This window comes from Barbus barbus, assembly GCF_936440315.1.
Source record: "Barbus barbus genome assembly, chromosome: 46".
NCBI lineage: Eukaryota > Metazoa > Chordata > Actinopteri > Cypriniformes > Cyprinidae > Barbus > Barbus barbus.
Window position 1 is genome coordinate 513,472 of NC_136724.1, and position 14,029 is coordinate 527,500.

Genomic DNA, 14,029 nt, shown 5'->3' on the forward strand with positions numbered 1-14,029 from the left:
ATCTGAATTAATTTGAAGCATCTGACTAATGCTGTAATGTTTTCTCTTTGAAAACTGGAATATTGGAAAGTGATAGCATAATTTCAAGGTCATTTGGCAGCAAAATGATTCATGGTCCATTGTCAGTAGTGTGGAGATTGATGAACAGAAGTCACGTACAAACTAAGCAGCTTCCTGCTGATCATTGTGACAAATTTCCACGACCATCTGAACACGATGTGAAATCTGCATGGAGAAACCTCTCGACTTCTGATGAACTCCATACGGCTGTCTCTGCGGTAATGTGATGAACTCTTAACCTTTGGTCCATTCCACAGAAAAGAAACGCAATAAAGTGGTCCTTGTTCCTCATGCTGTCATTACACTTGACCTCAGCCCACCGAGAGCCAGTAACTCAAACCTTCAGAAGCCTTTGATTGTCCCGTCTTCATCTGGTCTGGAGTGAACCTCTCTGCACCAATACATACACGCCGTTCCCAAATGTCTTCATACTGGCTAAGTGTTTCCACTAGTTGCACAACAGTCCGGTGAAGTCGTATTATTGATCGAAATATATATATTCATGAATGGACAAGTGTGCACGTGAAAATAAATAATAGATTATTGTTGTGATCACTGAGTGTTTTCATGCACAACAAAGCATGACCTGGTTAGATTAGATTATTATCACTGTAAGATTGTGCATGTGAACATATTCACTGATGTAAGCAAGTCTCTAAACTCATGCATGCTTTCATGCATATAAAGATGTAAATAAATGTTGGTAACACTTTACTTTAAACCTTTATATACAGTTGAAGTCAAAAGTTTACATACACCTTGCAAAATGTTAATAGTTTTACCAAAATAAGAGGGATCATACAAATGCATTTTAGTACTGACCTGAATAAGATATTTCACATATAGACCACAAGAGAAAATAGTTGAATTTATAAAAATGACCTGGTTCAAAAGTTTACATCCCCTTGATTCTTAATACTGTGTTGTTACCTGAATGATTCACAGCTGTTTATTTTGTTTAGTGATAGTTGTTCACGAGTCCCTTGTTTGTCCTGAACAGTTAAACTAGCATTTTAGTGTATTTGAACCCTTTCCAAGAATGACTGTATGATTTTGAGATCCATCTTTTCACTCTGAGGACAAATGAGGGACTCATATGCAACTATTACAGAAGATTCGAACACTCACTGATGCTCCAGAAGAAAACACGATGCATTAAGAGCCGGGGGGTGAAAACTTTTGAACAGAATGAAGTTGTGTACATTTTTCTTATTTTGCCTAAATATCATGTTTTTTTTTTGTTTTTGTTTTTTTTGTACTGCCCTTTATAAGCTACAGAAGATACTTACATGTTTTCCAGAAGACAAAATAAGTTAAATTAACCATGATCTTCAAATTCAAAAAGTTTTCACTATTGTATAATTTCATGAGTAAATGTAACTGCAGTTATAATACATTTTGATACTTATTTATTCACTGTTATACATTTACAAAGTAGCTACAATGCATTAAAACATGACAAACAACCAATTTCACAGGTATCTGCAAAGTATTCTGATGCACTTTAACTTTGGTTACAAATAATTCTGAATAGATATAATGCATTATAATATACATTATGAGTACCTTGTTTATGAAAGCTTCAAGGTGTTATTATTATTATTATTATTATTTTCTCCTTGTGATAGTCTCTGATCGGCATCACAGGATAATTCAGCATTGGTGCAGCTGACTAATAACATGAACTGTATTTATGAGTGAAGCACACTGCGTCTGATCAAATATATATCGATTACAGGACACGCTAGTGAGTGTATCTGCTGAAGCTGAAGCTGTTTTTGGCGTCTGTGAGGTTGGACATCCTCTAGGTCTCTGCCTGAAGTGGTATTGCCAGGTTTCTGACTTCACAATCTCCTCATTGGTTTTATTTACTCAGCTGCATCAGATCGTGTGTGTAAACACTCGCACTGGTTGATTCGACTCATGAATTGGTATTTGGACTGCTTTATATATTGGGAGATTCCTTGCCTTTGTCCATGCTGCTCGAGATCTGAAGTATGAAGCTCTGTTATTAGTACTGTATATGTGACTGAACCACAAAACCAGTCATAAGGGTCCATTTATGAAATGATTTATACCTCATCTGAAAGCTGAATAAATAATCTTTCCATTGATGTATGGTTTGTTATGATAGGACAATATTTGTCTGAGATACAACTATTTGAAAATCTGGAATCTGAGGGAGCAAAAAAATCTAAATATTGAGAAAATCTCCTTTAAAGTTGTTCAAATGAAGTTCTTAGCAATGCATATTACTAATCAAAAATGAAGTTTTGATATATTTACGGTAGGAAATGTACTAAATATCTTCATGGAACATGATCTTAATATCCTAATGATTTTTGTCATAAAAGAGAAATGTATAATTTTGATCCATACAATGTATTGTTGGCTATTGCTACAAATATACCTGTGTTACTGATGACTGCTTTTGTGCTGCAGGGACACATTTGAGCAGAAACTCTTCGTTCTGAGTTGAGCTGCTAAGATGGCATTTCTTGCTATAGTGTGCCATTAAAGTGCCTGTGGTCCAGATCTCCAGCACGTTCCTCGCAGCAGATCCATTAGCCACACTAACCCCTTCCAGATGATCGTCTGTAACAGAGCGGCTGATTGTTTGTGCTTCTCCCGCGCTCTAATCAAGACCATGTGTGCGCTTCAGCGTTCTGGTGCAGCTCTGGCTCGGTTTGGCGTGTTCGGCTGATTTGGTTAAATGTAAATGATGCTAAAGTATGATGCCCTCTGGTACAGTAGTTCTGGCAGACGCTGCTGTTTTAGTTTCTCATCTGTGAGGGAAACAATCAGATCTTTTGTGAAAACAGCAGTCGATTGAAGTGAAGCTGTAGGAGTTGCAGGGATGCCTGGAGGCAGTTTACAGCCCCGGATCAAATGTGTGTGCTAATAAAACTGCAGGACTGCTGGCCGGATCTCAGCACATAAACAGGAAAATGCATGGCGTGATTATAAAGGCTTCTATTGTGGCGTGAATTATTAGCAGCACCGAGACAGGACTGAGGAAAGATGCTTTCACAGGTGCTTATAAGAAAGTCTTTTGTTTTGTAAAGCATGCATTGTGAAGTCTGTGGATGGAATTCTAACTATGATTGCTCCAGCAATGTTTTCAACATTGATAATAGGACCATTCTACAGAATTGGTGCAAACTGCTGTCCCACAACCAAAAAACACATTTAAGCATTTAAGTATTCAAATCTTAGATGTTTACTAAGATCCTTCTATTATCTATTTAAAATATTAGTAAGCTTAATATATATGAACCTAAACCTAAACCTCAACTTATGAAAATATTGAAAAAAAAAAAAAAAAATCAGTTGATTTTAAAAAGTATATTTTTGATTTTTTTTTTAATTGAAGTTAAAAAAATATTGATTTTATATCTTCTTTGTAAATTATGAAACTTTATGTAAAAAATGTGTCCGGCATTTTCATGTGACTACCGGAACAGTGTATGCTTTAGACTGATTTGAACTACACCCCTACATTTATGATCAGGAAATGTTTGTGTCCCTCTCTCTCACAGCTACAAGGTGTGAGTAGACAGGTCCCATCCTTTTGAGGTAAATTGTTTTCAAAAGTCTGAAAATCTGTGTGCAACTTTAAGGAACGTCACTACCGAACACCTTTTTTCTGCAATTAAGCACACTTTTTTGGGAGTTATTCCATAACATTTCGTTTTAAATCATAATAATATTTCACCGTTTTACTGTATTTTTGATCAAATAAATGGAGCCTCGATGAGCAGAAGAGACTTCCAAAACAAGAAAAGATAATGAGAAAAATAATGTGATTAATAAAAGGATTCTTCTGTCTGTTAATAGATATTAACACATTCCATTTTTAATCAGATGTGACTATTTTATATCTATAATGAGATGATGTTGCCCTTGAATTGAGCTAAATAATTTTGGGTATGAGTCAGAATGCTCTAGAACGTCTCTGTTTGGTTGTGTTTACTCACTCTGTTCTCCTTCTGTCCAGAGCGGGACTCGAGCGGTCAGCTGGACCTGACTGAGCTCATCGGCGTTCCTCTGCCACCGTCTGTGTCATTCATCACAGGCTTCGAGGGTTTCCCAGCCTACAGCTTCGGACCGGAGGCGAATGTGGGCCGCCTGACACGCTCCTTCATCCCCGACCCCTTCTACCGAGACTTCTCCATCGTGGTGACGGCCAGACCCAGCTCTCGGAGCGGAGGAGTGCTGTTTGCCATCACTGATGCGCTGCAGAGGACGGTGCAGCTGGGAGTGGCTCTGGCTCCGGTGGAGGACGGCTCTCAGAGCGTGGTTCTGTACTACACTGATCCTGGGGCCACGAGAACGCAGGAGGCCGCCTCCTTCAAGATGGGCGATCTGACGGGCCGCTGGGCTCGCTTCACGCTGGCCGTTCAGGGCGAGGAGATCCGGCTCTACATGGACTGTGAGGAGCACCACCGCGTGGCCTTCCGCAGGAGTCCAGACCCACTCACCTTCCAGCCCAGCTCCGGCATCTTCATAGGGAACGCCGGAGGAACCAGGCTGCAGCGCTTCGTGGTGAGTGTCACTGTTTGTTAGGTTAGGCTGCTCAGTATGATTTGGGCCAAAGCTAAAGTGCTGAATGACCCTGACTGTACGTTAATAAGAGTTTTGTGATCATTTAGAGGGGTTTGTGGATCTGTTTAATACCAGAGGCTGTTGGAGTGAGTGTTTGGATGCTTTGGTTTTAAAGGAGCTTCTTCGTGATACGTTGTGTAATGAAAGCTAGCTTGAGTCAAGAGTGATGTCCTGTATGTGTCGAAAGTGAATAAAGCGCTTGCATTAAGATGAGCAGCTGAGCATACGTCACGACACAGATGTTCTGTATCACTGGCGCAGCAGATGCCAACACATTGATTTGTGGCGCGTTCACATTCTGAACAACATTGGACAACATCAGCCGCGCCACAAGACCGACAACGTGGCAGTCTGACACCAGTGAGACTCGTGTTTTAATGTCTTCAGACCCTTAAGAGCATGAATTTGTTTCCCCTTTTGTTCTCCTCTTAAAAAGAAAAAAAAACTGTCAAAGGATATTTCAACAGAATTCAACATAAAACTTCTTCACTTACTCTGATCATGTCATTTCAATCCTTTGCCTACACCAACCCTACACCTAAACTTAGCCCTCACAGGAGACTTTGTGCATTTTTAGATTTTCAAAAAAACACCATTTAGTATGTTTTTTAAGCCTTTTGAATTACGAGGACATAGGCAGTGTCCTCATAAACCACCTTCATATTGTAATACCTCTGTCATACCCATGTCATTATACACATTTGTGTCCTCATAAACCACATAAACATGCACACACACACACACACACACAGACACGCACACACATAGAGCTTCATAAGCTCTAAAATGTAATTTATCCTCATTTAATTTTTCAGGTATAAAATTTTCAAGCTGTATTTGTTTTTATATTTAAAAAAATTATATTTCTAGCTTATATGAGATGACTGCACACAGAACAGAACATTATTATTTATGACAAGCTGTGTTTTTGAGTTTCATAATTTACCACACACACCGATAATTCCCTGTTTCCACAATGCTTGATGTTTTATATGCACTTATTTGGATTATTTTAGACTAATTAGATTTCTCTGTGAGTAGAGCTAAACAATGATCTGTTTCTCTTTACAACTGCACATTTTGTGTGAAGGCAAAAGATGCCTTCTAATGCAGATTTCAAGAGTTCAAGTTGTTCACACAGATTCACCGCTGACATCAGAAATCTGAGTGCTTTGACAGTGTCTTGAGTGGGAGCCGCACTCCACACATCACTACACTACTGACTTCAGGCTACATGTACCTTTCTGACCACAGAATCTTGTGATGTGCCTTTATTGTGTTGTATCTGGCAAAAACACATTTATCTGGAAACCTGTTTCTGCCACGGAACACAAAAATAAATAACTTTTTAAATTTTACAATTCTTTTTCCTGAGTTCTGTTCAGGCTTGTAGTGTTTAGTGTTGCATTGCACTTAAATCAGCACAGACACACAGACAAGCACAAACACTCATCCATCATCAGTCTGTGTGTGTGTCTGTGTGTTTAAGTCAAGTCAAGTCACCATTATTTATATGGCGCTTTTTACAATGACTGTGTCAAAGTAGCTTTGCAATATTAAACAGGGAAATAGTGTGTCGAAATAGTGTGCAGTTCTCCTCTGGCCAGATTAAACCAGTAGTTTAATTCTAGGCTGCAGCAAAGTCAGGTTGAGCAGAGGACTCATCTGGTTCCCGTGGCCTTGTCCCGATGGCCGGCTAGGAGAAGAGGTCTTCACTGGGGCTCATCTAGTTGTCCTGGTCTCCGCTGACATTCAGGGCTGTAGAGGTCATCTCTAGGTGCTGATCCACCATCTGATCTGGATACAGACTGGATCGGGTGGCTACGGTGAACAAGAACAAAAGAGACTTATATTAGCATAGATGCCATTCTTCTTACGATGTAACAAGTACATTGGGTGTTATAGGAAGTGTTGACCTAATTAATGCAGCCTAACAATTCTTTAACGGATCTGAATAATAGAAATGTGTTAATGTGTTATGTGTAAGCCAGGTTAAAGAGATGTGTCTTTAATCTAGATTTAAACTGACAGAGTGTGTCTGCTTCCCGAACAGTGTTAGGTAGATTGTTCCAGAGTTTGGGTGCTAAATAGGAAAAGGATCTGCCGCCCGCAGTTGATTCTGATATTCTAGGTATTATCAAATTGCCAGAGTTTTGAGAACGCAGTGGACATGGAGGACTATAATCCGATAAGAGCTCTTTCTAGTACTGAGGAGCTAAACCATTCAGGGCTTTATAAGTAGTTAGCAAGATTTTAAAATGTATACAATGTTTAATAGGGAGTCAGTCCAGTGTTGACAGAACCGAGCTATTAAGAAATGACTAATCATCTAGTTTTTTTACAGTATATCAACTATGTATTCCATTAGTTTTGCAAATTGGTATGTTTTGTCGGGCCGCGAACAAATATAGATCTGAGTATCATCAGCACAACGCTGAAAGCTAACACCATGTTTCCTAATAATATCTCCCAAAGGTAACATGTAAAGCGTGAACAGTAACGGCCCTAGCACTGAGCCTTGAGGTACTCCATACTGCACTTGTGATTGGTATGATACCTCTTCATTCACTGCCACAAACTGATGGTGGTCAGATAAGTACAATTTGAACCATGCACAATCCACTAATGCCAACATGATTTTCTAATCTATTCAAAAGATTGTTGTGGTCGATAGTGTCAAACATGGCGCTAAGATCCAGTAGCGCTAATAGAGAGATACAACCACAATCAGATAAGAGCAGGTCATTTTTAACTCTAACTGTGTGTGTGTGTGTGTGCATGTTTATGTGGTTTATGAGGACACAAATTTGTATAATGACATGGGTATGACAGAGGTATTACAATATGAAGGTGGTTTATGAGGACACTGCCTATGTCCCCGTAATTCAAAAGGCTTAAAAAACATACTAAAGGGTGTTTTTTTGAAAATCTAAAAATGCACAAAGTCTCCTGTGAGGGCTAAGTTTAGGTGTAGGGTTGGTGTAGGGCAATAGCACACACAGTTTGTTCAGTATAAAAACCATTACGCCTATGGAGAGTCCCCATAAACCACAAAAACCAACGTGTGTGTGTGAGTGTGTGTGTGTGTGTGTGAGTGAGTGTTTGTGTATGAGAGAGAGAGAGTGTGTGTGTGTGTGTGGCCGCATGTGCTCTGTGTGTCTGTAAATGTTGAGTCGATGGACTTGACACACAGACTGTTCATCTGATGGCCTGAATAAACGAGTCTTTGAGGATCACAGCTCTTGGCAGCTGCGGTCTACAGGCCACAAACACACACCAAAACACTATCAATACACCATCTATACAGTTCAGAACATTGAAACTATATATTTGAGATTATTCAGTTGAAATTAAGTAAAAAATAAGATTTTAATCACAATGCATTGAATTAAGCTCACTCTTTGCGAAGACTATAAGGTCATAAAGTGTTAGAAGTTTTCCCAGAAGTTCTGGATGCAATCCTCGGTACCACTTTCTATGAAGCCTGTATTTATTCATTATAAGGGTATTCTTAAGGCATTATAATTAATGCATAATGCATTATAAGAAAAAAAGACGTATAATGTGTTATAAAATCTCATGAATAATCATAACAACAATTATAATACATTTTAGTACTTATGTATTTGTGCTTTTAAAAGTATGATTATTTATAACACACAATGAACACCATATCAAATCTACTTCATTTATAATGGGCTATATCATAGCTGGACATTGCTTATTTAAGATCTGCACGGTACCTTACTACATCTCTTCAGTGGAATGTTTTTATATATAAAACTAATTGTATTAGTAGACTCAGGTAGGGTCAGTAGAATGTTCACATACTTGCAAAGTATCCTATACTCAGTTTGTCTGTTGAGGAACCATCAAAATAAAGTGTTAGCATACAGTATATTCAGCAGACACACGACTAATACTCTCATGACTGCTAGTTGACATGTAGTGGCAGAGTTACTTATCAACAGCTGTCTAAAGGGTGCCATCAAAATAATCAAACTGAAGAAAAAAATGTTCAAAGCAAATGTGTCATATTACACATTCATCTGATCTGATATCTGATCTGATGACTGAGAAAAAAATTACTTATAAGTGGACTTTGTCTGCTTTAAGTAAAGTAACATAAGTAATGAGGCAAGATATGAGACCTATAATACATTATAACTATGAGATATATAATCCATTGTAACTTAAGCGGATGGATCGTGTTCATTGTGTGTTATAAATCATCATACTCTTAAAAGCTATAACCACTAATAAGTAACTATTATAATACATTAAAACTGTTCTTATGAATATTCATGAGATGATACAACATATTATAAAGTTATTTATAATGCATTATACATTCATTATAATGCCTTAAGAATACCTTTATAATGTAATAAATACGGGCTTCATAGAAAGTGTTGCCCAATCCGCTTCACCTCACCCTGTGTGTTTTGTAAGAGCTGGTGACTCAGACGCTGGACTGGAATAGAAATATCAGTGACTCAGAAACTCCTTACTTTCAGAATGATGGATTCTCTTCTTATCGCTTATTGGATTCTCCTGCTTTGTGCAGATAATCATGGGAACGTTTCCTCCGTTCTCCTGTTTCTGAGGCTAAAGATGACATGCTGATTCAGTCTGGCAGGAAACACACTAATCAATATGACTAATTGAAACACAGATGCTGGAGGCTCTGGACACACCCAGAGAATCCAGCTGCTTCCCCAGCACTTCTGCTTTTACTAACAGTCTTCAGTTTTATAAGGGGAAGGGAAGTGGTGTGTGGCCAAGTATGGTGACCCATATTCAGAATTTGTGCTCTGCATTTAACCCATCCAAGTGTACACTCAGTAGTGAACACACACCCAGAGCAGTGGGCAGCTAATGCTGCAGCGCCCGGGGAGCAGTTGGGGGTTCGGTGGCTTGCTCAAGGGTCTCACCTCAGTCGTGGTATTGAGGGTGGAGAGAGTGTTGGTTATTCACTCCTCCACCTACAATCCCTGCCGGACCTGAGACTCGAACCCACAACCTTCAGGTTACAAGTCCGACTCTTTATCCATTAGGCCACGACTGCCCTTTAAGTCACTTTAGTTAGAAATTGTTACATCTACAAAGGGATAGTTTGCAAACCTACCCAAACCTATCTCAGACATAAAATAAGATAGAACGATAGATAGACGGACGGACGGACAGATAGATTTAATATTACTTTAAAGCAAAGTTCCTTAACATTAGTTAATGCATGCATTGCTTAATTAGGTATCATGGACTAACAATGAAACTTTGAACAATTAAATATTTATAAAAAATAGCATTAGTCAATGTACTATGCATGATTATGAATTAAAAATAAACAGTAATCTATTTATAAATTAACAGAAATCTAGATTTATTATTATTATTATTGAATTGAACCTTATTATAAAGTATTGCTCCACCTATAATCAATATCCAGTGATGGGGTGCTATAGCTTAAGAAAATTCTTAAAATTATGCAACATTTTGATTTGATTCATTATGGTTGTCTTGTTGGTGTCTGTCAAGGACTTTCTTTTTTCTCTCTCTCTCTCTCTCTCTGTTTTTCTTTCCCACACATCAGCAGTATTTGTTGTTGCTCCAGCGAATGGAAAACAGGTGCTTTTCCTCTGAATGTGTTGCACAAGAGGCTTTGCAGCCACGCCTGTGTTAATCAGGACTTCAGCTCGTTAGAGTGCTGAGAAAACACTGACCTCAGCACAGAGGTCAAAGGTCAAGAGCTGACGCTGACCGTTCATGATCAGATCAGAACATGTGGAGGACAGGCTGATGTGTGATTCTCAATTTGAGCAGAGCTGAACTGGTGTGTGTGTGTGAGAGAGAGAGAGTGAGAGATTGCGTGAGTGTGTGTGTGTGTGTGTGTGTGTGTGTGTGTGTGAGAGAGAGAGAGAGAGTGTGAGAGAGTGCAGTGATTTAGAGCAGCAGTGGTTGAGTTTTACACATTCATCTGATAATCAGTTTCAGGCCATTTATGACTGAAGAGTGAACGTTTACAGAAATCTGTGTGTGTGTGTGCAGGGCTCGATCCAGCAGCTGCTGCTGACTCCGGATGCCAGCGCTCCGAATGAACAGTGTGAGGAGGACGATCCTTACGTGAGTGTCAACAGATCCATCTGCAGATTCACTTATATAACACACACACACACACACACACACACACACACACACACACACACACACACACACACACACACACACACACACACACACACACAAGAGATACACATCACTTTACATCCATAGCTCAAATATAATATATGAATGTGGCACAAAATCAGAAGCTCCTAAGAAAGAGCATTTTTGATCATCAAGCTAAGAAAGTCATGTTAAATATTTGCATATTTATTTATGTAAAAATATTTGAAGCATAATTTATTTCAGATATGCAAAATCAAGAGAGGAACCAGACATTTGATGTTTAAAGCTGCTAGCGTTCATGAAGTAACAGAAGAGTTTGTGCCACTAATGCTTCAGAACATTATCCAACCCGTTACTGATGTGAAATCAGCTCATGATCTCGGCTGTGTGAAGAAGTGAGTCCTCGGTCTGATAGAGACTCACTGCAGCGTTACAGTAGAGTAGAGTACAGTAGAGTACAGTAGAGTAGAGTACAGTAGAGTGGAGTAGAGTACAGTAGAGTACAGTAGAGTACAGTAGAGTAGAGTACAGTAGAGTAGAGTACAGTAGAGTACAGTACAGTAGAGTAGAGTAGAGTACAGTAGAGTACAGTAGAGTAGAGTACAGTAGAGTAGAGTAGAGTACAGTAGAGTAGAGTAGAGTATAGTAGAGTACAGTATAGTAGAGTACAGTACAGTAGAGTACAGTACAGTAGAGTACAGTAGAGTAGAGTACAGTAGAGTAGAGTACAGTAGAGTACAGTACAGTAGAGTAGAGTACAGTAGAGTAGAGTACAGTAGAGTACAGTAGAGTACAGTAGAGTAGAGTAGAGTACAGTAGAGTAGAGTAGAGTAGAGTACAGTAGAGTACAGTAGAGTAGAGTACAGTAGAGTACAGTAGAGTAGAGTACAGTAGAGTACAGTAGAGTAGAGTACAGAAGAGTACAGTACAGTAGAGTAGAGTACAGTAGAGTACAGTAGAGTACAATACAGTAGAGTAGAGTAGAGTACAGTAGAGTAGAGTACAGTAGAGTGGAGTACAGTAGAGTACAGTACAGTAGAGTACAGTAGAGTAGAGTACAGTAGAGTACAGTAGAGTATAATACAGTACAGTAGAGTACAGTACAGTAGAGTACAGTAGAGTAGAGTACAGTAGAGTACAGTACAGTAGAGTAGAGTACAGTAGAGTAACAGCGTGCTCTAGTGGCCGCAGTGCATCATTACAGCTCAGCGGTTTGCTGTAAAACTGCTGTTTCATTCGGGGATTTAGTTTCAAATGCTTTACATAGTACTTGTGTTGTGAAATATGTTTTATTTGTATGTTTTATGTATTTTTGATGTTATTTTAACACTGCTGTTTATGGTATTGTTTTCGTTTTAAGCCATTTGTTGGTCTGTTCTTATGGTTTTGACTGTGCTGTCTAAATGAGAGTGAGTTGAGTTTCATATTGCACATATATTGGTGTCTCCAGACCACACACACACACACACACACACACACACACACACACAGTCAGTCCCTAATGAACAGGGAGTAAACACTGAGCGTGTGATTCCAGGCGTCCGGATACAGCAGCGGTGATGACATCTACGATGATACAGAGACTCCGGACGAGGTCAAGAAAGTGGTGGAGGAAAGAGAATATGTGATGGTGAGAGACTCATTCTAGTGCATCAGACTGTGTGTCCATACACACACACACACACACACACACACACACACTTAAGATACAGTGTGTCATTGAGAGTCGTTCATCTCTCACTCGACTCGACGGGTCACGAGGAGGAATCATCTCCTGATCACAGCTGATTATATTCTGTGTCCTATTTCTCAATGTTATTCTGAAACTGAAGTAGTTTTTCTTTATCATCTATGCCTATAAACACTGTCTTTATAATAACACTCACAGCGAGGGATATTGAAATGCATTCACTAAACACTTTAATTTTTTAAATTTAGATTTAGGAGAAACTCTTGATAATAATGGGCGCCTCAGTCCTAGTTGCAGGACTCTTAAATGTTTGCTCTTAGAGGATTTTACAAAGCACTAAGACCAGCTCTTAAATCTGTGAACAGTCAGGGCTGGTCAAGAGGACTTGTAATGCACTAAAGAATCACAAACCATCCACACTGGTGCTGGAGGAGATCCCCCTCACAATGTAAAGCTTTGAGTACCCAGAAAAGTGCTAATTATTATTATCCACCTCAGAACATTCTTGATTTGTGATGATTTACGTCCTTCTATTCATGTACAAGTTGGTCAAGAAGTTACAGCTGTTCTTGTGTCCAGTTTGGTTTTCTTCTGCGTTTGCACAATATCTCACTATCAGCCACGATTATTCTACTCTGTTAATTAAAAGGCTGATTATATCCATATCCACTAATTCCTTACAAGAAGAAGACATGTAAGAGGCTGATGATGAACATAATTACTTCGCTTACATTTTAAAATCCTTATGACAACATTTCAATTTTAAAATCTGTAATTAAATTTGACATTTTTATTTTAAAATCTTTATTTGAATTTTGCAACATTTTTATTTTAAAATCTTTATTTGAATTTTGCAACATTTTTATTTTAATATCTTTATTTGAATAATGTTGATGCCTCATTCTACAATATTTCTGTGATGAACTACCTGACAGAGGCCCCGCCCCTTCCCTCTCAGCCAATCACTGTGCGCATAGTTAATATGCTTGACGACATCATCCATCTTTCTCTCCATTCATTCGTGAAAGTGTGTCTCAGCAGCTCTGTGAACAGGTTTGAAGAGGAAACTCTTACCGAAGAGCTTCCACTGCTGTTTAGGAGAACTCTTAGTGCTGAGATGATCATGTGAGAGCGGCTCTGTCCAGCAGAGGGAGACAAACACACATTTATTAGTTTATATCACAGCTCAACAAAAAAAGTGAGTGAAGTGAAGTGACATACGGCCAAGTATGGTGACCCATACTCGGAATTCGTGCTCTGCATCCAACGTGCACACACACAGCAGTGAACACACACACACACACACACACACACACAGCAGTGAACACACACACACACACAGCAGTGAACACACACACACACACACACAGCAGTGAACACACACACACACACAGCAGTGAACACACACACACACACACACACACACACACACACACACCGTGAACACACACCCGGAGCAGTGGGCAGCATTTATGCTGCAGCGCCCGGGGAGCAGTTGGGGGTTCA

The 14,029-nt window shown here is 39.2% G+C and overlaps 1 protein-coding gene across 2 annotated transcripts in view; it reads left to right on the top strand.

The window, feature by feature from the left end:
• The window catches only part of LOC306865043 (uncharacterized protein), a 67,271-nt gene that overhangs the window by 19,943 nt on the left and 33,299 nt on the right, over window positions 1–14,029 (top strand). For both annotated transcript variants that reach the window (XM_079409390.1, XM_079409389.1), the window contains exons 3-5: window positions 4,058–4,605; window positions 10,714–10,788; window positions 12,371–12,463. In XM_079409390.1, the coding sequence (XP_079265516.1) occupies window positions 4,058–4,605; window positions 10,714–10,788; window positions 12,371–12,463 (716 nt within the window). The remainder of the gene's footprint in view (window positions 1–4,057; window positions 4,606–10,713; window positions 10,789–12,370; window positions 12,464–14,029) is intronic.